This window comes from Phoca vitulina, unplaced genomic scaffold (genome assembly GCF_004348235.1).
Source record: "Phoca vitulina isolate PV1807 unplaced genomic scaffold, GSC_HSeal_1.0 scaffold46, whole genome shotgun sequence".
NCBI classification, from domain to species: domain Eukaryota; kingdom Metazoa; phylum Chordata; class Mammalia; order Carnivora; family Phocidae; genus Phoca; species Phoca vitulina.
Genome location: NW_022589749.1, coordinates 9,894,886 through 9,920,085, shown reverse-complemented (window position 1 = coordinate 9,920,085; position 25,200 = coordinate 9,894,886). Strand labels below are relative to the sequence as shown.

General features: G+C 42.7%; 2 protein-coding genes across 5 annotated transcripts in view; both read right to left on the bottom strand.

Annotated features, from left to right (window-relative positions):
- The window catches only part of HIP1R (huntingtin interacting protein 1 related), a 27,775-nt gene extending 22,986 nt beyond the window's left edge, over window positions 1–4,789 (bottom strand). For both annotated transcript variants that reach the window (XM_032431274.1, XM_032431275.1), the window contains exon 1: window positions 4,599–4,789. In XM_032431274.1, the coding sequence (XP_032287165.1) occupies window positions 4,599–4,691 (93 nt within the window). In that variant the 5' untranslated portion in view covers window positions 4,692–4,789. The remainder of the gene's footprint in view (window positions 1–4,598) is intronic.
- A 3,281-nt stretch (window positions 4,790–8,070) lies between these two features.
- CCDC62 (coiled-coil domain containing 62) overlaps window positions 8,071–25,200 on the bottom strand; it is a 38,695-nt gene continuing 21,565 nt past the window's right edge. Inside the window, exons 10-13 of one of the 3 annotated variants that reach the window (XM_032431406.1) lie at window positions 23,926–24,082; window positions 20,461–20,586; window positions 10,437–10,530; window positions 8,071–9,191 (exon numbers count right to left, since the gene is read on the bottom strand). In XM_032431406.1, the coding sequence (XP_032287297.1) occupies window positions 10,477–10,530; window positions 20,461–20,586; window positions 23,926–24,082 (337 nt within the window). In that variant the 3' untranslated portion in view covers window positions 8,071–9,191; window positions 10,437–10,476. The remainder of the gene's footprint in view (window positions 9,192–10,436; window positions 10,531–20,460; window positions 20,587–23,925; window positions 24,083–25,200) is intronic. The other 2 variants (XM_032431408.1, XM_032431407.1) reach the window with 2 other exon arrangements.

Below are 25,200 nucleotides of genomic sequence, written 5' to 3'. Positions count from 1 at the left end.
TTAAAAAAAAAAAAAAAAAAAAAAAAGGGCGCCTGGGTGGCTCAGTTGGTTAAGCGACTGCCTTCGGCTCAGGTCATGATCCTGGAGTCCCGGGATCGAGTCCCGCATCGGGCTCCCTGCTCGGCAGGGAGTCTGCTTCTCCCTCTGGCCCTCCCCCCTCTCATGTGCTGTCTCTCTCATTCTCTCTCTCTCAAATAAATAAATAAAATCTTTAAAAAAAAAAAAAAAAGAACACCACAGCGTTTATAAGGAACAATGAAGACACAAAAGTGGGCGTGTGTAAGTCCGGTCAGAGGAGACCCCACAGAAGGGGTGATGGGCACAGGTGGGACAGGAAGTAAGGGCAGAAGGACCAGAATGTCAAATACGGGAGTCGGAAGGAATACTGCATACTCGGGAACGGCTCTCAAACCCAAACTCAAGGTCCCAAACACATGTTTGTGCTGTGGGCTGCCTTCAAGGAGACTCTAAAGAATTCTTGGCTAGGGGACTTAAACAACAAAACCAACCAACCAACCAACGCCCGGGGCTTATCCAGGCCGAATCACTCCTCATCTCCAGCACCTTCACACTGACATTTGAAAGACACTCCCCAGTGGGGCTCCTGAGCACCTGAAACGTGAGCCCAAACAGATGCGCTTTGTCAAACACACGATAGATATCGAAGAATAGGAAGAGAATGTAAAAGATCCCATTCGTAATTTTTAGTGATTACATATTGGAATAGTTACATTTGGGATACACTGGGTTCAATAAAATACACGATTAAGATGAATTCCACCTGTTTACTTTGCCATGTGGCTACAAGGAAATCTAAAATTACACGTGAGACGTGTATTCCGTTTCTACTGGACAGTATTGCTCTAACACGAGCCAGTGCTGACAAGTCCTGAATGTCAAAAAAATGTTACTCTTTACAAGATTTCGATTCCCCGGAAGGGTGCTGAGGGGATGGGTCACTGACCTGGAAAACTGGACTTATGAACTGTTTACTACCTGCTGTGCCCTCCTCACCCCTGCACGGTGTCCTCCCCACCCCTGCACGGTGTCCTCCCCAGTGGAAAACCCCTAACACCTGGGTAGTCTCGCCTCTCCATTTAACGCCCACCCACTGGGCTTGGCTCACTGAACAGGGTGGCCCCTCTCCGTCCGGACCTGAAAAGAAGCTTGTGGGCTCGATTTCTAGATCTTGCAGAGGAAACCGAGCCAGAGAAGCACAAACACTCCTAGATAAGGAGAAAGCAAGTCTGACGTTTAGCATTTCCAAGACTCCTATCTGCTGAGTCCTCATCCATAATATGCCTCAAAGATGGATCTCCTCTCTAGTGGAAGTTCTGAAATAGTTCTCAAATGATAAAGCTTTCTGGGGGGTGGGGAAGGAAGGGGGAGTGGCACTTGGCTATCTGCAGAGCACCGGACCGTGCGTTTTGCATTCTGTGTATACTAGCAGCCCATGAGTGCTACAACAACGCACCCCAAACTGAGCGCCTTCAAACAACACACATTTTGATCGTCTCGCAGTTCCAGAGGTCAGAAGTCCAGGACGGGTCTTCCGGAGCTAGTAACGAGGTGTGAGCGGTGGTGCCTTTCTTTCTAGAAGCTCTACGGACAACTCCATTCCTTGCCTTCTCCAACGCCTACGGGATGCCCACCTTCCTTGGCAAGGGGCCCCTCTTTCCACCTCAAAGCCAGCAACAACCAGTTCCTCCTTGCAGACCGCCCCTCGGACCTCCTCCCCTCCGTCCCTCACCCACATTTAAAGGCCCTGGTAATACACTGGGCCCACCTGGCAAACCCAGGAGAATCAGCCCATTTTAAGGTCAGCTGATAGGCATTTTCTTACCAAGTGCTACGATAAAGTCTTCCCAGGTTCCAGGAATTGGGATGTGGCCATCTTTGAGGGCCAGCCTGTCACACAGTGTTTCTCTATACCTCAAAGCGGCCATAGGGACCAGGTGGAATTAATCTCTGTTTTTACAGGTGAGGAAACAGATTCAGGAGTTAAGCAACTTGCCCAGGGGCACAGACTCCAGCACTCAGGTCCACCTGCCTGTAAGTGCTTCCCATGATACACCATCTTTTTTCACGGCATGGCCAGTTTCGGGTTCAAAATGCAGATATGCTGTATTCTACGGTATTCCGTATTCAGAATGTTACAACAACGAAAAGTCAATACTACTGTGTCATCGCCATTTTGAAAAGGGCTTTTATCACCAAAAAGGCTCAAGTTGTGGGGAAGAGTGGACCAACTTTCCAGACGCTCCCTCTGGGATTATACACACACTCACACCACGCAACAGTCACAAGGGCTGGCTACACAAAGGAAGCGTGACTGGTCTCCCTGAACACTCCCGGCTCGGGTAGGGAATGGACCTTTGCAAAACGGGGTGTGGCCTGCCAAGAAAGCTACTGTTGGAAGCATTTTTCCTGCTCCAGATCCAGGAGCCAAGGAGAAAGGCGAGGCTGGCGGATGCCAATGACAAGTTCTAAGCAAGCCAAAGTGCTCCCCCGCAACACAGGGCACCGGGGTCAACACGAAGACAGAAGCAGTGTATTCCGAAGGGAAGGTGGGTCTGTGAATTGGATGTGCTATTTTCTGTCCACAAGGAGACCTGTAAGTAGCAACCTCAGCTCTCGGGCTCCTTTCCACCAATGGGGCCTCGCTGGCAGCTCGCTAGATATTTCTGGAAGCGAGCTAATTAAATATTAACGATGCACAAAATCTTTATCCTCCATCCCTCAATAAGTCACTCTGAAGACCAGCAAACCCAGACGCTGAACTCAAACTCCATCTATCCAGAAAAAAAAAAAAGGGTCAGGGAAGGGTAAATCCTATGAGATTCACCCATTACAAAGTTATTCATTTTTTTTTTACAAAGTTATTCATTATTAAGTAACCCTCTCAGCCCCTAAGAAAAACCCAACTAGAAAAAACAAACAAAAAACCTGCTTGTTTACAAAACCGACCACTAAAATGTATGGATCTAGATCAGAGATTCTTTTTTTCACATTAAAGAAGGTTGCCCTTGATTTATAATAACTTAAAGAGTAAGATTAGTCAAACTGGATTTCATCTCTGTGACAGACCTTTTTATACCTCCTCAAAAGCACAGGGGAAAGAAGTCTTAAAAATCAGTGAATAAAGCTTCTGACAACACCCAGATTCCCTCTGCCAAATAAATTTTCCTCTCCACCCTTGCACAAACTCCTGCCACAATTAATTATGTATTAATGCCTTTAAATTAAATGCCACATTTGTTTTGATGATGGGCTATCCGGGCTGAAAATAGCCCAGATGAGGAGGATCACAAGGATAAATTAATAATTTTCAGGTGGGTTGGTTCCAGGCCTTGGCTTTCATAAAGCCTTGGTATCCCAAAATTTCATTATCGTTTTCACTGCTAACCGTAAGCACAAAGGTTAGAAGGTCCCCTTGAGTTTTCCTTATTTCAAAATGAAAGCTGTTGTAGACGGTGGTGTGCAGATAACTTGATTTGAAAGCAACTGCGGAAGTCACTGCTATGGGCAGGGACAGGTGGGAAGGAACTTGGTAACAGCAACCAGCCACAAATGTCACCATAGGGCTTCAGACAGGGGCAGGAGGGGTCCTTTCAGCTTCCTTTATTTGTAAAGCAAAATTGTTCTGCTATTTCAGTCTTGGTTGACTTACTTTGGCAAATAAACAAGCGTGCTCTCCCCTCCCCCAGGCATAAGAACACCTCACTATTTGTAGAATAAAAAGGAACAGAAAACCAGAAGCCCAGCAGCGACAGCGTTCTGTGTTCTCAGCAGGAACACATGTACCAATGCACACCCGCGCCATTGCTGAATTTTGAAAATAACCTTTCCCAGGATAGGCGCGTGGGACGCGCAGGAAGGGAGCCCTAGGAAGTTTCTGTCTGTCAGGCGCCCGTATTTAATAAGGGGGTGTGAACCTATTTATATGTGGGCCAGCGCTCAGGCAAACAAGTCTGGCTACATACGTGAAACTTTTCGCCCAGCATATAATAAGATATTGTGCGGCCCTGGAAAACAGCTCAGGCGAAGAGGAAACTGGGAGTTTCCTCCAAGGAAACGCTCTGCTTCCCTGAGGTGGGAGCATTTTCACACGGCCTGGCAGAAGGTGGCAGGAGCCGGTCTGCCGGAGCCGGGGCGGGGCGGCACGGCCGGGGCAGAGAAACGCAGGCAGGCCCCGCCGGGAGGCGCACCTAGGCCCGGGCACACCTGACCCCACCTGGCTCACCGCCGCAGCCTCCCCCGCCCCGCACCCGGCCGCCCTCCACCTCGCCCCCCGGCCACCTCGGCCCGCTCCACCTGGGTCGCCCGCCACCTCGCTCCCAGGCCACTTGCCTCCCCCCAGACCCCGGGACCCCGCCACCTCAGTCCCCCGGCGGCCTCTCTCGGCCCCGTCGCCGGCGCGCGCTTCCGGTTCACCTGCGCGCGGGGCGGCTCGGGGGGGCGGAGGCCCCGGCGCAAGGTGGCCGGGGGCGGCCCGAGCCCGGGAGCTGCAGAGGCGCGCACCGGCCAGGCCCCGGGGGGCACGTGCTAGGGGGCCGGGGAGAGGGCGCCCCCCGCCCGCCCGAGGCCCCGCCGCTCGCCTGGGTCTTGTCGAACTGCTCGCGCTCGGCCTCCAGGCTGTGGCCCGGCCTGCGGCTCAGCACCCGCGCCGGCACGCTCTTGATGCTGTTCATCCTGCCGCCGCCGCCGCTCGCGCTCCCGGCCCGGCTCCGCGCGACTGAGCGTCACGGATGCCCGCCCCAGCCTAGGCACGGCGAGGCCGCCGCAGGGCGCCCGGCCGCCCCGCCCCTGCTCCCGCCCCTGCTCCGGTCCCTGCCCCTGCGCGCGGGGGGCGCGGGCCTCCCCCTCGCTCGCCCCGCCCCCGGGCCCGCCCCTCGCTGGGCGGAGCCCTGGCCAAGGCCCCCAGCCCCTCCACACCTCCGCCTACCCCCCTGGGCCGAGGCCCTTTGCCCACATCCCCCACCCGGGCTCACTAAGTCCTGTCTACACCAGAGCAGGATCTGGCTAACTGGAGAAAACTTGGCCTCAATGAATCTGACCAATGGAATCACAACTAGACATTTTTTTTTCCTTTTTTAGTCTTAATTTATGTGTGAAAATGCATACAAGTAAGCCGTCCGCTTTGTGCATCTCCAACGTAACAGCAGCTGTCATCAACGCGGGGCTGTGGGATGAATCTTCGGAGGCTGCAGGCTCCGTACGCGGACACCTTGCCAGAGCCGAGGAACTGCAAGGGGAGGAGGACAGGTAGGGCCGGGACCACCTGCGGACAGATCTGAACACAACACACCGCTGGACCATCAAAGTGCATGGAAGAGACGCCACAGGAGGTCGTGGGAGTCTTTAAAAAACGTTATTGTTGGTTTGCTTTTTAAATTATCCATCACAAGACTGAAGTAAAAAAAAAATATATATATATATGTATATATCCCACAGTTCTCCCAAGTGTATGCTATCAAATGGTTATTTTGTTTCTGCTGTCCTCAGTTTTCCTCTCAGAATATAGGTGTGAAATCACCCAATACAGGTACTAAAGACTCCCCTTGAAGAGGGAGAGTGATGCCTACATACCCCTGACGGTGGTCTCCCTTTCTGCAACTTCATGCATTAATCTCTGCCCGCCCCCAAACTGACACTGGATACTTGAAAAGCTGTATTTGACAAGGCTCTCTTCCGACTCCACCAAAAAGAAATTAACCATGCTTTATCTAATTTCCAATCCCTGAAAGGTCTCTTTACCTGAATAACAATGACTAATATTTATTGATTACTATTTGCCAGGCACTGAGCTAAATCCTTCACGTGTACTATTTCATTTTTAATCCCCAGCACCCCAGTCAACAGCTGTGGCCAAATAAAGACCACAGTAAAGGGGCTTGCTGGCTCCAGACCAGCTGTTTCTCAGACTCCTTTTTCCACATCGAACAAAAGCAAGTTATCCTGTGAACTTCATACTTAACACAGCATCTTCTTTCAAACCAGGCAACGACCCCTCTGGGTCGAGAACATCTGCCAGTGACTTAACATTAGCAACCACCTACCGCTCTTTTTAATAATAGTTGGTTACTGGGGTCCCGAGAGCACTAAAATATCTCTAATGAATTGTAATGTATCTGCTTGTATGTAAGCTTTTGAGCCCGTGGAGGGCAAGGACCACATCATCTTACTTCCATTTTCTAACCTCAGTGCTTAGCAGAGTGCCTGGCACATTAGCAATGTTCAGTAAATGTGTGTGAAATGCAGGGTTGAGAAAGTGAGCAAATAATGCCCCATAATTTGGTATACTTCAACATATGGCTTAGTTTTATAAAATGAGCAGCGTGGGTCACAAGGGTATGAGCTTCCCCACTCTGAATTTGTCGAGGTTCATCTCTGGTAGCATCTTCGGGCAGGAGACCTGGTTCTAGTACTGGCTCTGTCACTGGTCGGCTGAGATTCTCCATGTCATCAGAATTAGGGTGCCATTTTGGTGTATCTCCAGGGCTGTTTTCATGCTTCCTGCAGGCTACTACAAAGGCAAAGGATTTGGGTTACGAAGACCTCATTTCAAGGAAAACCCAAGAAAGACGAACAGTAGGGTTTACATCATTGGGCTTACTGAAATGATGGGGCTGCAATCCCCACACTGCCTCACTGACACGTGTGTATGATCTGGCCCCAACCTCTCAGTCCAGCTTCATCTTGCGCCATGCTAGTCCATCAGGTCTGAAAATGCATCATGCTCCTTTCCTCCTCAGGGCCTTTGCGTATGCTGTTACCATTGTGAGGAATGCTCTTCCTCTTCCTGTTTGCTGGTTAGCATCTACTTATCTTTCAGCTCTTAGTTCAGGGAAGCCTTCCCTGAAGCCTCCGCCTTTGACCCATGCCCCTGATGTATGTTGTCACAGTAGCTCCAAGCTTTATTTCATAGCACTTACCAGTCTTTCATGAATTATTTGTGATTATTTAATTAAGGTCTGTCTCCTTCACTGTAAACAAGGATTCAGTCTGCTTTGCTCACTCTTGTGTCTCCAGTGGCCAGCAAAGCAGTATTTACCATGTGCTCAAATTATTTTTTTTGTTAGATGTCCTAAGTGTGCATTTGGCTGAGAACCCAGAAATCATCCTTTATTATAGGACTGATTAATGTGCCCTCCTCATTTGATAAACTCCTCTCAAAGACCACTCTGGGTTTTTTGTTGTTGTTGTTTCCCTATTTATTCATTTATTTTTATTTATTTATTTTTTTTGATGTAGTGTTCCATGACTGTTTGCATATAACACCACTCTGGTTTTTAACCTACCTTGTCTATGGTGGTCCTGATTAATGTGTCTGGTTTCTTCGTCTAAACCAACCTCACCCCACTGAGCCTCTTAATACCATGCTTTTCTACTATAACTTTTTAGGTAAAACTGTTGTGTTTACGTATTATCTTGATTCAGAATTTCTTCCTTTGGGGGTATTTCTATTTCACTTTAGAAGATCTGTCCACAAATTCTAAAATTACACCAGTCTCTTCTGATGGCTGAGATAATTTCTGGCAGGCGAATTACAGTACTATTCCTCTCAAGATGGAAGAATGCTGATGACAAAATATAAATGTTCAGTTTTACCTCGCAACTCTTTCAAACAGACCGGGGGCTGACTCTCCATAACAGAAACTGCTCACGTATTTAAATAACTTAGGCTGAGATACATAAGTTGGTAATAATATCAAGATTCCCCATTTTTTAGTTATATGTGCTATAATTCACAATAATGTGGTGGGATAAGATGGGTACTGTAGATACGGTAATCCTATGAGCTCAAATACATTTAGCCACAAAATAATTTTTGACTTTTTTCATTCTTTAGTTCCCTGAAATTTTCCTACTTCTTAGCATCTCATCAGTGTTCTCCTTCTCTTTTCACTGGGCAAGCTGACATGTAGCCACGAACCTAGCATAAAGAGGAGAAATTTTCATATTTTGTTTCTCAGACTGGAAATGAGCCTCTCCAGGGACATTTTAGGTTTCCAACAGCTCAGAATCAACTGTACCTTTCTCAGACTTCCTCTACACAAACGGGCCGTGCCTGAGGGAGAAAGCAAGCATTTATAAGGAACACAGCCAAACCTCACCCAATTTCTCTTTTCAGCACCCTAATTAAAAAGGCTAAATGGGGTGGCTCCTCCACTCTCAGGAAAATCATCTCTGAAGTAGCACTGAAACCTTTCAACAAAGGGGCATTTATACAGCACAACAGAACCTTGATATCTGCAATGCTTAAAAAAAATACATTCCCATTCCCGAGGAAATTAACTTGCCAGGTTCAGTTTCAAGGGACTAACCTTCCTTATTTTGCTCCTGTATAATAAAAAGAAACCCAAGAAAATTATTTTTTTATTATTAAAAATATTTTTTATTGAATGAAGCTGATCAATTCTCTTAGAAGGGACAGAAATGCACATAGTATATTCTTTAAAAAATTAAATTACAAGTTAAAAGGGAAGTGTTCTGGTTTTTAATGATAAAAAAAAATGCGTATAAAACTTGATCTTCCAGCAAGCTTTTGTTTGTGTAAGTAGATGGGACTTACTACAGACCCAGATGAGATGGGGCTCTGTTCAGCTTTGGGACAGAAGGACCTCAATTGTCAGTAACTGAGGAGATACTTTCCGATTAAAAATATTTTGTATCATATCATTTTATGTCTATTTTACACAGCAAAGTTCAGGGCTAAAGCCACAAAGAAGAGACTACTACTTCTCATATGTCTGCAGCTGACTCTTGAGAAGCTGTTGGTTATAATTTAAATGTATGCACAGGTTTTTAAACAATCAGATAGTTAAAAACAGCATTTTACATGCAGGGATTCTCTATTGGATGTCCACACTTTTAAAGAGCTTCTCTAGTATTTAACTGTAGTCTGCATCTTTACAGAGAAGTCCTTTTCTCTCTGAGCATAATTCCGAGTTTGTATATAGATAATAACAGTAAGGTCTAATTTCTTACACATAAAAAAAAAATATCTTCAACATGAAAATGGTCAGCTTGAAAACAAAATATAGATGTTGAAAAATTAACTTTCAGTTTCTGCTTCCCTTTGGTATTAAATGTTGCTTACAAAGGATTACAATCCCCTTTTTGTTTTCAAGGTTAAGTATTAGGTATTGATGTCTGCTTCCTGCCTTCCAAAGATGAGAAATCAGCTTCTGCAGGAAGGAAACACAGAATTAATAAAACCAAGGCAAAGAGAGCATTGGGTGGTGTGCTCTTTAAGTTCCCAGCCTCTAAAAAATTAACTATACATCCTGATTTTTATCTACATAAGGTCATGCAAAATACCATAAATATGAAAACTTCTCCGCAAAGAGAGAGAAAGAACAGGAGAGAGGAAGAGGGCTACCTACACTTACTGCTTTCACAGTGTTCTTGAGATGCTCTCTGCTTACAGTGAAAGCATCTGAAATGATTATACTTTTTAACTTACCAAACTGGATTCTGAAGAAACTTTGCATTTGAAATGCAGGTTTGATAGAAGGAAACACAAATCAAGAAAGTGCTTACTACATCAATGAACCCTTTTTTTTTTTTAAAGATTTTATATTTAAGTAATGCTTACACCCAACGTGGGGCTTGAACTCACAACCCTGAGACCAAGAGTCACATGCTCCATGGACTGAGCCAGCCAGGTGCCCCAGTCAATGAACCTTTTTATAAAACTTAAAACCCCATGAAAAGACTTCTTTCCAGCCAAATGAAACGCTGAAATGTTAATTTTAAGAGAGACAGAGGTGGGAGGGAGGGGCAGGGAGAGGGAGAGAGAGAATCCTAATTAGGCTCCATGCCCAGAGCAGTGCCCGACCTAGGGCTCGATCTCACAACCCTGAGATCATGACCTGAGCCGAAATCAAGAGTCAATGCTTAACCAACTGAGCCACCCAGGCGCCCCTGAAATGTTAATTTAGATTCTGATTTTGAAAGCTGTCTGTAGGGGCGCCTGGGTGGCTCAGTCAGTTAAGCGCCTGCCTTCGGCTCCGGTCATGATCTCAGGGTCCTGGAATCAAGCCCCACATCAGGCTCCCTGCTCGGTGGGAAGCCTGTTTCTCCCTCTCCCTCTGCTGCTCCCCGTGCTTGTGATCTCTCCAGCATGCTCTCTCTCTCTCTGTCAAATAAATAAATAAAATATTAAACAAAAAAAAAAAAGCAAGCTATCTGTATTCACTTCCTTGTGTTTAAAATTCTAGGCATTGAGATCAAGAACTTTTTGATCTGCATTTCTCAAATAATTGACATTTTACTGATCAAATTTAAAAGGTATGTATAAATAGGTCAAATAAGAGAAAGGATTACAGGTCAAACAAATGCATGGCCTTGACTCTACATTATCAATGTTCCCAAGTTACTTATTAAATATCAAGGGAGATAGAAGGGAGATACACACAAAGGTGACTTACCTATGACCACAACGAACAGTGAAGCTGACTTTTGTTTTCTTCAATTACTAAGAAAGGCAGTTTTCTGAGCTGACTCTTCTGAGACTTCTAAGTTCTACAAAACAACTTCAAAATTAGTACCCAGGAGAGAAAAACTGGACAATACTTAAGACAATACACAAATATAGCAGAAATGCCTTTAAAACACCTTAAGGAATTAATGAAATACAAAGAAGTAATTTCATACAACTACCATCCATCCAGCAAAGAGGTACTGATTTCCTATTCGTGTGTGGGGCCCTTTGGGATCTAACTGCCTAGTAGGAAGGCTCTGTTTGCTTTACCACGTATGTCATCCCTTCAACTACGGCAATCAGCTAATGCCCAAATATAACTGGCTCTCTGTCAGCCTTAATATGGACTATGTCGTGAACCCTTAATGAAGACAGTGGTCATCAACAGGAATGAACAACTGTAAGTGCCACTGTTAATAAAGTCCCTACTAAGGGCTGATTAGCATTGTTAGTTGTTTCAGGAGATATTTTTTAAAAAGAAGAAGAAAAAAGAAGGAAAGAGGAGAATGATACCTGGAAAGACACGGGTAGACGCAGGTGGTGAACTTCAGCTTGCAGGGTAAACCCACCTCCTCAGCCTCTTCCTCTTCCCCGTGGGGCCTGCATTTGAGCTAGGCTAGGGTTATTCTCTGGGCTTTCACTCATGCTGCTTCCTCTCTGCTCAAACAGCCTTCCTATGTATTTTATAACCCAATGTATTTTATTTTATTCATTTAGAAACATTATTCTAATGGGAGAAGATATTTGCAAATGACCTAGTGGATAAAGGGCTAGTATCCAGAATCTATAAAGAACTCAACAAAATCAACATCCCCAAAATAAATAATCCAGTTAAGAAATGGGCAGAACACATAAACACACGTTTCTCCAAAGAAGACATACAAATGGCTAACAGACACATGGAAAAATGCTCAGCATCACTCATCATCAGGGAAATACAAATCAAAACCATGATGAGATATCACCTCACCCCTGTCAGAATGGCTAAAATTAACAAGTCAGGAAACAACAGGTGTTGGTGAGGATGTGAAGAAAGTGGAGTCTTTTGCACTGTTGGTGGGAATGCAAACTGGTGTAGCTGCTCTGGAAAACAGTATGGAGATTCCTCAAAAAGTTAAAAATAGAGCTACCCTACAACCCAGCAATTGCATTAGTAGGTATTTATCCAAAGGATACAAAAATGCTGACTCGAAGGGGTTCATGCAACCAATGTTTATAGCAGCACTATCAACAATAGCCAAATTATGGAAAGAGCCCAAATGTCCACTGACTGATGAACAGATAAAGAAGATGTGGTGTATATATGTACGATGGAATATTACTCAGCCATCAAAAAGAATGAAATCTTGCCATCTGCAACAATATAGATGGAACTAGAGTGTATTATGCTAAGCGAACTAAGTCAGAGAAAGACAAATACCATACGGTTTCACTCATATGTGGAATTTAAGAAACAAAACAGATGAACATAGGGTAAGGGGAGGAAAATTAAAATAAGATAAAAACAGAGAGGGAGACAAACCATAAGAGACTCTTAACTATAGAGAACTGACAGTTGCTGGAGGGGAGGAGGGTGGGGGCATGGGCTAAATGGGTGATGGGCATTAAGGAGGGCACTTGCTGGGATGAGCACTGGATGATATATGTAAGTGATGAATCACTAAATTCTAGTCCTGAAACCAACACTACATTATATGTTAACTAACTTGAATTAAAAAAAAGAATACATATCAAAACAAACAAATATTACTCTAAAAGGGATCTATAGGGTTTATCAGCCTGCGATAAAAAAAGTTAAGAACCCTGGCAGACAACACCAACAGTCTCAAAAAAGCAATGAGGATGTCCTGTCCCATGTACTTGTCAAAAGTCCAAATTCAGATTCCAGCTGAATCTCTCCCCATCCCCACCCCTCAAGTAAGTAGGAAGCCTGCTGTGGGGGAAGGTGACGTGGTCAGCTGTGCAGTGTTTTACTCTTTCTTTCCTTTTTTCTCTCTTTTTAAATTACTGGGGCTCTTTTTAAATGGTTACTACACTGACAGAAAATAAAGATAACATGTTCTTACTCCCATCCCCTTTTGTACATGTGAAGAATACCACAGAAACCTTTCAGTATCTCGCTTCTATTCACTTAATAATACATCCCAGAAGTATTTCCACATCCAAGATCTTCCTTATTCTGGTTAATGGTTCTGTAATATTCCATCGTGTAGGCATACCATCACGACTCCCTCAGTTCTTTTTTGCTGGAGACCTGGATGGTTTCCGAACTTTTGCTATTACAAAGCAGTCCTGCAGTGAAAAACTTGTACCCGGACCCCTTTGTACACATGTGGGTGTCCTCGTAAGAGAGATTCCCAGAGTGACACTGGTATGTCAAAGGGTCAGTTCCGCAATTTTTAGGCAACAGTGCCAAGTTCCCCGGCAGAAGGTCTGAATCACTTTGTGCTCCCCCAGCGATGTCTAAGAGTGCACTGCAGAAAAAGGCTTTGAAATAAGACCCTTGTTCTCAGCACCAGATGGCAAAAAACGGTGAAGCAGACAGGACGCTCAGAACCTTATCCTGCTTCCATATTGCAAGAATTAAGGATTTTTAACCAATTATTTGCTTTCTCCTGTAACTAGCTATACCCAGTTCATAGGACCAGACGAAGCGAGTTGTAAAGTACTTTGCCAAGTAGATTTGTTTTGTTGTTTTAAAGATTTTGTTTATTTATTTGACAGAGAGAGAGACAGCGAGAGAGGCAACACAAGCAGGGGGAGTGGGAGAGGGAGAAGCAGACTTCCCACTGAGCAGGGAGCCCGATGTGGGGCTCGATCCCAGGACCCTGGGATCATGACCTGAGCCGAAGGCACACAGACACTTAACCAACTGAGCCACCCAGGCACCTCTAGATTTCTGTTAATTGTTTTTGCAACATTTCCAGAATTAGTTCATAATCTTCTAGAAAATTTATTACATCTGAAGCCAATATTTTTTCCAACTAATTCCAAATGATTATCTGATTCTGGCTATGGGATGTTAAGTAAGAGATTTAATCACTTTTCCTTACCCATAAGATGAAAGGTTGAGATTACGTACCTCTTCTGGGTCTTTCTAGCCCAAAAATTCTCTTAAACCAATTTTTCATCAACGTCAATAGTTTTAGCATGTTTTCAGTCTACAGCTGAGGTTACTGTTTTGTTTTTTTCCTATCATGTCCATTCCAGGTATTTACTGAGCAATCTCCGTAGCAGATACTGTGTGTGCTACAACTAGGAACGCCAAGATGAGTAAGAGGGGCTCCTGAAGGTGCTCACGGAGAAGAGGAAGACGAGCATGTAATCTGTCATGCACTGTGACCTGCATGTTCACGGAGACACATGCACAGACACAGATACACATAACCGGGCCACGAGGACAGAAGTGAAGGAGCTCTCGATTTTATCTCAGATAGGAATTTAACATAAAGTCCTACAGAAGAGGTTAAGAGCCTGAGGCCATAAGAATGAGTAGGAGTCTGTCAGGCAGATCATACTGAAGGACGGTCAGTTCTGTTATAACAGTTGTTTGGAAAATATGAAGATGTTCCGACATAGCCGATATATTAGGGAACAATTTGGGCATAATGTGAAGTTTGCATTTATTCACGTGCAACTTTGTCCACGAGAAACACTAGGTAAACTATACCCAGCTGGACCGAGCCACGGCATGCAGGAATACATACATCCACATGCACCCCTCAAACATCCGCTGGCCCCCCTGCTTCCCCGGTGTGTTATAAGCCACACCCACCCACATTTGCTGCTACAACTTCCCAGCAGATTACCTTCCTGCCACTTCCCAGTGAATCACAAGCTGCCATCTCCCTGACACCCAATTCGACATGCAAACTTCAGGTCTCTTTCCAGATAAAGTGCCATATTTATTGCAGTATTTATGTATTTCTTAACCACCCAACAGGTATAAAAACTCCTACCATTTTGATTACATTCCTGTCCTTTTTTAAAAAAATGTATCATTGGCAAAGTGAGTGTTATGCTCCTAACCCCATTTTTCCTGTAAGCTGTATAGTTTTGCACTGTGTGGACATATTTAGGAATCCATAAGTTGTATTACAGAAGTAATGTGGTTATCAAAATATTAAACAAGGCTGTGATATAATAATATGCACCCTTTTTTAAGTTTTATTTAAGTAATCTCTACACCCCATGAGGGGCTCAAACTCACGACCCCAAGATCAAGAGTTGCACACTCCACCAACTCAGCTAACCATGTGCCCCTTGCACTTTTTTTTAAAAAAGATTTTATTTATTTGAGAGAGAGATAGCATGAGCAAGGAGAAGAGGGAGAAGCAGGCTCCCCGCTGAGCAGGGAGCCAACGTGGGACTCAATCCCGGGACCCTGGGATCATGACCTGAGCCGAAGGCAGACAGAATCTTAATAGACTGAGCCACCCAGACGCCCCTGTACCCTTTTTTTTTTTTTTTTTTAAGATTTTATTTATTTATTTGAGAGACAGAGAGAGAGAGAGCATGAGCTGGGGGAGTGGCAGAGGGAGAAGCAGACTCCCCGCAGAGCAGAGAGCCCGACACGGGGCTCGATCCCAGGACCCTGAGATCATGACCCGAGCGTAAGGCAGACACTTTAACCAACTGAGCCACCCAGGTGCCTCTGTACTCTTCTTTATTAAAGCATTAAATAATAAGATCTAGCAGCAGGTCTACTATTCTATAATTCTGAGGTAGTGCTGAGTTATAAAGGATACTTCAAGATATCTGCAATAACTATAATGTGATATGAAACCATCTATGATCTCTACTAGGGACAAAGTCACAGGCTTTACATACTACTATGGCTTGTTTCCTATATTCATAATTAAAGGAAATGCTAAATTTCAATTAGAGGTTAGTTAAAATAACCTTATGTGTGATTTCTATTCCCATCAAAGTTTATGGATCCCCCAAATTGTATTCAACAAACTGATTAAAAATCTCTGCCCAAAAAATCCATAGAGAAAAAAAAAAGTAGATTAACAGTTGCCAGGGGCTAAGGGAGAGGGAATGGGGAATGACTGCTAATAGGTACAGGGTTTCTTCTGGGATGATGAAAATGTTCTAAAATTGGATTAGGGTGATGGTTACACAACTCTGTAAATATACTAAAACCACTGGATTGTACACTTCACATGGAAGAACATTATGTTATGTACATTATATCTCAATAAAGCTGTTTAAAATAAAAACCCTTATGAATACTTAAAAACATTTTCTGCGCCAAAGTAAATAAATTGCTTCACTAATGCTTTAAAGAGTTTGTCAAGAAAAAAAAAAAATCTTCCCAGAAAACACCACAAAGTCCATCAGGGTTTCCACTTTGAAAAGCTCATATGGCATACATGGTATATATACTTTCAAAAATCACTATTTTGGGGGCCCATTATTCAAAGGTAATCTTTGAAACTATATTGAAGCTCACGGCAATGAGCGTGTTGATTCTAAAATGGTTAATGTTCTTGGGGCGCCTGGCTGCCTCAGTTGGTGGAGTGTGCAACTCTTGATCTCGGGAGTTGTGAGTTCGAGACCCACGTTGGGTGTAGAGATTACTTAAAAATAAAATCTTAAAAAAAAAAATAAAATAAAACAGTTAATGTTCTAGTTTCAGATCATCTGTGTCACATGGAAACAGTGCCATGGAACTCTGAATCTAATAAAATACCAATATGATGGAGAGCCAAGCAAGCAATACCCCCACCAGAGAGCATTTCATCCAACAAGACAAGGATGTCCACTCTCACTTTTCTATTCAGCATTGATATGGAGGTCTTAGCCAGAGCAATAAGGTAAGAAAAAGACATAACCTAAAGATTAGAAAAAGAAATTCTTTATTTACAAATGACATGATTGTCTATGTAGAAAATCCTAAGAATCTACAGAAAACCTACCAGAATAGGTGAATTTAGTTAAGAACAATTTACAAAAGTCAACTGCAGTCCTTCATACCATCAACAGACAATTAGAAAGTGAAATTTAAAGTATCATGTATAATAGCATCAATAAACAAAATAATAGGAATAAAATTAACAAAAGATATGCAAGACACCTATGAAAACTATAAAATATGGTTAAGAGAAAGGAAGAAAGACCTAAATAAATGGAGATATATAATCTGTTCACAAATGTCAATTCTTGAGCACCTGGGTGGCTCAGTCGGTTAAGCGTCTACCCTCGGCTCAGGTCATGATCCCAGGGTCCTGGGATCGAGCCCCTCATCGGGCTCCCTGCTCCGTGGGAAGCCTGCTTCTCCCTCTGCCGCTCCCCCTGCTTGTGTTACCTCTCTCGCTGTGTCTCTCTCTGTCAAATAAATAAATAAAATCTTAAAAAAAAAAAAATTAAACTGAGATAAACCATAAACCTAAACAGAACTTTAAAACTTTCAGGAGGAGAAAATATTCACACCCTTGGGGCAGATTTCTCAGGATACAAAGAGCACCATTTGAAAAAAATTGATAAACTGGACTTCATCAAAATTTTACCTTTCTGCTCTTCAGAAGACACTTAAGAAAATAAAAAGGCAAACCACAAACTGGGAGAAAATATTCATGATATATCTGACAAAAGACAAAGGCCGTGTGTGCAGACTATGTTAAGAACTCTTACAATTCAGTAGCAAAGGAAACAATTCAAACTTAAAATGGGTAGAAGGCTTGAACAGACACCTCACGAGAGAAGATATCTGAAGAGCCAATGAGGATGTGAAAAGATGCACATCATCAGGTTATCAGGAAAATACAAGTGAAGCAGCAACCAGATGCCACTTCACATTTACTAGGACGGCTAACTAAAATCAAGCTGACTGACAAAACCAAGTGCTGGCAAGGATGCAGAGACCCTGGAACTTGCACACACTGCTGGCAGGGACGTAAAACCACCTTGAAAAACAGTATGGTGGCTTATTAAAAAGTTAAACATATGACTGTCCTATAACTAGTGATTCTACTTCTAGGTATTTGCCTTAGAGCAATAAAAACATATGTCCATTTAAAAAAGGCTTATATAGGGTGGCTCAGTCAGTTAAGCAGCTGCCTTCGGCTCAGGTCATGATCTCAGGGTCCTGGGATGGAGCCCCACACTGAGCTCTCTGCTCTGCGGGGAGTCTGCTTCTTCCTCTCCCTCTGCCCCTCCCCCCACCCCGCTTTTGCTCGCTCTCTCTCAAATAAATAAAATCTTAAAAAAAAAAGGCCTATAGGGCGCCTGGGTGGCTCAGATGGTTAAGCGTCTGCCTTCAGCTCAGGTCATGATCCCAGGGTCCTGGGATCAAGCCCCACATCGGGCTCCTGGCTCGGCGAGGAGCCTGCTTCTCTCTCTCCCTCTGCCTCTCTCCCTGCTCGTGCTTCCTCTCTCTCTCTCTGTATCTCTGTGTCTCAAATGAATAAATAAAATCTTTAAGAAAAAAAAATTTTTAAAAAAGGCCTATATAAAAATGTTCATAGCAACTTTATTTGTCATAGCCCCAAACTGGAAACAACCCAAATGTCCCATCAACAGGTGAACAGACAAACTGTGGTCTATTCATACAACAGAATACTAATCAGCAATAAAAAGGAGTGAGGTACCAACACATACGACGACATGGAGGAATCTCAAAATAATTCTACTGAAAGAAGCCAGACAAAGACTACATACTGTATGACTGCATTTACAGTAAGTTATAGAACAGGCAAAAGTATTCTCTCATGATAAAAATCAGATCGGTAGTTCCCTGGGGTGGGCGTAAGGGAGGGGTCCACTCCAAAGAACATGGAGAAACTTTCTGGGGTGATGGAAATGTTCTATATCTTGACTGGGATATCGGTTACATGAGCATATATACGTTTATCTAAACTTACTGAACTAGTGATCTGTACTAGTTTTCTTTCTTTCTTTCTCTCTCTCTTTCTTTCTTTGAGAGAGAGAGAACTCGAGCTGGGAGGAGGAACAGAGAGAGAAGCAGACTCCCCACTGAGCAGGGAGCCTGACTCGGGACTCAATCCCAGGACCCTGAGATCATGACCTGAACTGAAGGCAGACGCTTAACTGAGCCAGCCAGGTATCCCATGGACTAGTTTTCATTAAAGAATGAGTATATATGCATTAAAGGCTACAAACAATTGATTTTAAAAGAAGTATTTCAGTGTTCTTACAGACCTTTTTCATTTTAGTTTTTCAGTCAGGGATACAAAAAAGTTTAATTTGATGGCTTTCAAGTTATCTTTATGCACACAGAACACCCAAGTAATGTACCTGGTCTCTTAAATTTAAAGCATCAGTTCCAAGCTCTTACTTTACAGATTAGGAAAATGGAGCCCAAGTATCCTGATTTCAAGTTCAATGTTCTTTTCACGATTTATGTTAAGGCTATAAAATCCACAAAGCAACTTACATCACTGCTATTGAAATGTTACTGTGCTCAGAAGAAGCAATTAAAATTAACTTGTAAAACACTCCCTGAAGGAATGACAGATTTAGAATGACTATTTTGCAATTCCTAATGAAATAATAGATCTAGGGACACCTGGGTGGCTCAGTCAATTAAGCATATGCCTTCAGCTCTGGTTATGATCTCAGGGTCCTGGGACCGAGCCCTGCATCTGGCTCCCTGCTCAGTGGACAGCCTGCTTCTCCCTCTCCCTCTGCCCCCCTCCCTGTTCTCGCTTTATCTCAAATAAATAAAAAATTTAAAAAAAATTTTTTTAAATAAAGAAATAATAGATCTGAGTAATAATAATCAAAGAATGCTAAAATCATTAAGTGAACTTTATGATAATAAAAGCTCAGGCTGACAAACTCTTGAATTTGCGATCAAGCTTTACATCCTCAAGTAGCACAACCAGATATTAGGATCTTCCTGGTATGATGGAATACGCAGCAGACGGCATCATCAGTGAAGGAGTGATGCCAAAGCAAACAAAAACCCCAAACTGATCCCAAGTCTAATCAAGTCACTAGATCTAAATACCAGTTCCTAGGAATCATGGAGGATAGGGGAATGTGTTAAATAACAGTGAGGACAGTTAGCAAGACCCAGAATGTGGGAAATGCTACAGGACAAATGACCCAATGTTTCTTCCACAGATTAATGGTATTAAAAAAATGAAGAAGGAGGGGGCGCCTGGGTGGCTCAGTCGTTAAGCGTCTGCCTTTGGCTCGGGTCATGATCCCAGGGCCCTGGGATGGAGCCCCGCATCGAGCTCTCTGCTCAACGGGAAGCCTGCTTCTTCTCCCTCTCCCACTCCCCCTGCTTGTGTTCCCTCTCGCTGTGTCTCTCTCTGTCAAATAAATAAATAGAAAATCTTAAAAAAAAAAAAAAATGAAGGAGAAGAAAAAGGAGGAAGTAAGAAGGAAGATGGGGAAGGACCTGTCAGTGATTAAGACTTTACTATTTTTTCAAGTTTATTTTTTTTACTAATCTTACTACACCCAATGTGGGGCTCGAACTCATGACCGAGATCAAAAGTTACATGCTCTTCTGACTGAGCCAGCCAGGTGCCCCTTAAAAGATACTTTATTATTTTTTAAAGATTTTATTTATTTATTTGAGAGAAAGAGAGTGCATGAGAGAGAGCACAAGCAGGGGGAAGGGGCAGAGGAGAGGGAGAAGCAGGCTCCCCACCAAACAGGGAGCAGATGCCCAACCAACTGAGCCACCCAGGTGCCCTGTAATATTCTACTTCTGTATTTGAAATTTTCTATAGTAAAACGTATATTTTTTATATCCCCAAGAATTTATATTCATAAACCCAGGCAATCAGGAAGAGGAAGTTTGGGTGCAGTGACATTTGAGTGTGATTTTTTCCTCATCTTTAAAACCAGTGTGCTACCTCTCTGCCTCAGAGACATAAAGGAACTTTCCTTCTAATAGAAAGGGATGCCCGACCAGTGATATTTGCAAATGAGTACTCAGTGGAATATTCAGATACACAGATGGGGTCAAAAGAAAAGTAACCACATACATTTCTGGCATTGCTGCTGAGATTCTCAGAGCTGATGGGGAGCAGAGTACTCAGCTCCAGGTCTGTAACCATCTGGCGAGACTCTGCCAGCAAACGCTGAAGCTTGCTTGTGGGCGAAAAGTCATCCTGGGAAAACAACACAATGTAAGCATTCAAGAAATCAGGAAGCATTTTTAAATGTTTATAGTTACAAGTACAATGTTATAAACACAAATGTTAACTACCCATTAATATTTCTCTGACTTTACATATTACATATCAAAGGACATTAAATACTAGAATAACCAAACTCCATTTATTTCTTAGAACCTACTTAGCTAGGGGCGCGTGGGTGGCTCAGTTGGTTAACTGTCTGACTCTTGGTTTTGGCTCAGGTCCTGATCTCAGGGTCATGAGATCGAGCCCCAAGTCGGGCTCTGCACTCCACACAGAGTCCGCTTCAGATTCTCTTTCCCTCTCCTCTCCCAGTTGTGCACACTCTCTCGCTAACAAATAAATCTTAAAAAAAAAAAAAAAGTACCTACTTGGCTAAATAATTTGATTTCAACAGAACTTACAACTAATTAAGTAACATCTATGTGATAAAAAGAATTATAGGCTAGGGTGCCTGGCTGCCTCAGTAAGTAGAGCATGCAACTCTTGATCTTGGGGTTGTGAGTTCGAGCCCCACACTGGGTGTAAAGATTAAAGATAAAATCTTAAAAAAAAAAAAAAAAAGAATCCTAGGCATTGTTTAGCTCTCCTAAATCCACTTTCTAAAGCCATAATTAGCATGCTAATTAGTGTTAGCCAAAATACTTGCAAAATGTAGCTTTAACACTAAAGGCTTGTAAGCTTTTTAAAATACGTGGATATGTGCCTTAGTTTGTTCTTGTTTAATTTTCAACTTTGGGACCTGAAGTTTTAGCATGACAACAACTCTCAAAAGTACCTAGACTAATTTTTTCATTAAGGAAAGTTAATTCTGGGCGCCTGGGTGGCTCAGTCGGTTAGGTGTCTGCCTTTGGCTCAGGTCATGATCCTGGAGTCCTGGGATCGAGCCCCATGTCAGGGCTCTCTGCTCAGCAGGGAGTCTCTGCCTCTCCCTCTGCTCCTTCTCTCTCTCACTCTCTCTCTCTCTCAAATAAATAAATAAAATCTTAAAAAAAATAAATTTAGGGAAAGTTAATTCTAGGGGCACCTGGGTGACTCAGTCAGTTAAGCACCCGATTCTTGATCCAGGCTTAGGTCTTGATCTTGGGGTTGTGAGTTCAAGCCCTGCACTGGGCTCCAGTCAATTCTAATTTTCCAGGAACAAAGATGATCACTAGTGACCTGGATCTAGAAGATACGTGTGTGCACGCGTGCATACACACACACATGCACAAACCTAAATATGTATGTATATATGGACTACATAAGCATGCAATGTCATATATTTCCTCAGAAAAATAGGTACAAACATTGAAAAAAAGGTCTCATGAAAGCTAAAAAAGATAGTAGCTAATACCTGAAACCATACCCACAATGAACAGGGATTCTATTCATCAAAACCTATGCTCCTTTGGAACTCCTTCCTCTTGAGTCCCTCCTCTCATTCTCAAGCAACATTGATCTGTTTTCTGTCACCAGAGACTAGTTTGCATTTTCTGGAATTTTATATAAACACTTTCATACTTTTGTCTGTCTGGCGTCTTTCATTCAGCAGTAATTATCTCGAGATTCACCCATGTTACGTATGTGTAAGGAGTTTATTCGAGAAGTACTCCATTGCATGGATACACCACAGTTTGTCTCTTTACCTATTGATGTGTATTTGGGTTGTTTCCAGTTTTCCAGCTAATACGAATAAGCTGCTTTAAATATTCACATGCAAGTCCCTGTGTGGACATGTTTCCATTTCTCTAGGAGTGGAATAGCTGGGTCATATGGTAGGTGTATATTTAACTTTTTAAGAAATTATCGACGTGTTTTCCCAAATGAATTTCCCCACCACCAGTGAAAGTCTGTGTTGCTCCAGATTCTAGTCAACACTTGGTAGAGTCGATTTTTAACAAAGAGAACTAACACTCATCAGATACCTGTTAGGGGCTAGGCCCCGTAGTATCACATTTAGACCAAGCAACTGTAATGTTATTATTGCATATTTGCACATAAGAAACTGAGGCCCAAAGAAAGTAAATAATTTTACTCAGGTCATTGAGCTAAGACAAAGCAAAACAAAGATTTGAACTCAGATCAATTTCAAAGCCCATTATCTTCCCCCCAAATAACACCAAAAGTAATTAAGTTCACTTGAACTTATTTTCTCTGTGAAAGAGCTGCAATGAAGATCCCATTTATGGTGAAGATACTGACTGGCTCATCCATAATAGTGACAATGTAGTAACAACCTCACTGACCATCAGGAGGAGTGTATTCAAATCAATGGACTACACATCAATCAAAAATCAAAATGAAGAGACTAAGTCTTCAAGTATGGGCATGGATAAATGTCACAAAATATTCACAAAGTTGGAAAAAATCGTATTGCAAAAGGATAGAGACAGTGTTTTACCACTGATGTACATTTTATTTTATTTTTAAATATTTTATTTATTTGACAGAGCAAGAGAGCACAAGTAGGGGGAGCAGCAGAGGGAGAGGGAGAAGCAGGCTCCCCACTGAGCAGGGAGCCTGACAATGCGGGACTTGATCCCAGGACCACGAGATCATGACCTGAGCCAACAGCAGACGCCTAACCGACTGAGCCACCCAGGCGCCCTTATTATTATTTTTTTTAGATTTATTTATTTGAGAGAGAGAGCCCAGGTGAGTGTGCAAGAGCAGGGGCAGAAGGAAAGAATCTCAGACTCCCCACTGAGTGTGGGGCTCAATCCCAGGACCCTGAGATCACGACGTGAGCCAAAATCAAGACTGGGATGCTTAACTGACTGAGCCACCCAGGCGCCCCCATTTATGTACATTTTAAACATAAAACATTATGTAGTGCTTAAATATATATTTTTACATAGGTAAAAGTGTAAGAACAAGCATGAATGCAACTTCAGGATAGTGATTAACTGGTGGGGGGCTGGGGCATGGGGAGAATGGTGCATGGGACTCACACTTTATCTGTAACATTTTATTTCTCCAACAAGAAAAATAAAGCAAATATGCCAAATGTAAACATGTTAAATCTGAATGTAGGTGCACACTGCTAGTTATAGCCTTCAATATATATATATACTATGTGTGTATATATATATCTACCAATCACCTGGAGGGCCTGAGGGACATTTTAACTAGACTTAATCTATAGGATAATATTTTAAGGAAACTCTGACTTCGGTTAAATGACGTAATTAAAATCCCATAATTAAAAAAAAAAAAATGGAAGAATGACCAAAATTAAGCTCACTAAAAGCAGTACTACAGAAGAATTAAAAGTACGTCGGGGAGAAGTTTTGCTTGAATAAACTGGGTATTTCTAAGCAAAACACAAACCTTGTCAGTGGATAATGGTGCCTCTTTGTTGAATAACAAAATCTTAGGTGAATTCTTTGTATCAGAAGAGGGCTCTGTCTCTATTAATTTCTCATCCTCTCTTGTGGCAGATTTTGAAGAACCCAAACAGTGGGAATGCTGGATGGCAATTAGCTCACTATAAATAATAAAACCAAACAGAAACAGACAACTTAAAACAATATCAAACATATTATCACCCATAGTCTTATCCTTAAAAGTATCTCAACAGGACCCCCCCCCCAAAAAAAGTTGTTTTTCTTTTTAATGAAGAAGCTCAAGTTCGAAGTAGAACATTATAGATTTGAATGGAATACTTGCGTGGAACATTATAAATTAATGCATATACTCTGCAGTAAGAATTAAATCAAAATTCTTAGTGCAAGGGTTAACAACAGAACAGAGAATTTCCCTCTCCCTTCCAAAAACAGGAAAACAAAAAAGAAGGTTCAAGGGACAGGATCATCCAAAAGGGAGGAAAAAACTTGTGAAAATTTTGGGTTTTTGGTTTGTGAAGTTGATTTTTGTTAATGGTTTTTAAAAGTCCTTTTGTGAAAGTAGAACAGCATTGTCAGCTATTAATTCTTCTGTAAGTCCTCAGTATTAAGAGAAGAGACACATGCAGCCAAGCGTCTGGTATGTTCTTAAAGTGCAGGCTCAGAGCGGAGTGAACTGCAAAAGCTGTTCTGGAGCAGACCAGAGGCACTGGAGCCTCCTCCTTCCACGTTCCCCGCACCTGAAGGAGAACAGGCTGCCGCGGCTTCTCCCTCTACAGCTAAAGCCCTATTTGTCATACGGAATGGTGGTCTGATAATAGAGCAGGTACACGGTAAGTTCTTATAATCTAAGGAAAACTAGGAAAACATAATTATCTTTTCTGTTTAATCACGTGTTTGGCATGTGCCGTCTCGGCATGTACCTCTGCCCACAGCACAGGTCGTTTGGGTTATTTCAAGCCAGGGAGGTCAAAAGGGTCTTGAAACAAAACTCCAAATTTAAATTTGAATTTCTTTCATATGTTAAATTTAAGATAGGTCCACTATGCTCTTAAAACTAACATAAAGTTTTCCCTTAATATACGCGTGTTGTTTGTTCAGTAGTGAACAATGTGCAGCTGTGCCCTATTGATACTTGCAATTATTTTTTTTAAAGATTTTATTTATTTATTTGACAGAGAGAGAGACAGCGAGAGCAGGAACACAAGCAGGGGGAGTGGGAGAGGGAGAAGCAGGCTTCCCGCCGAGCAGGGAGCCCGAT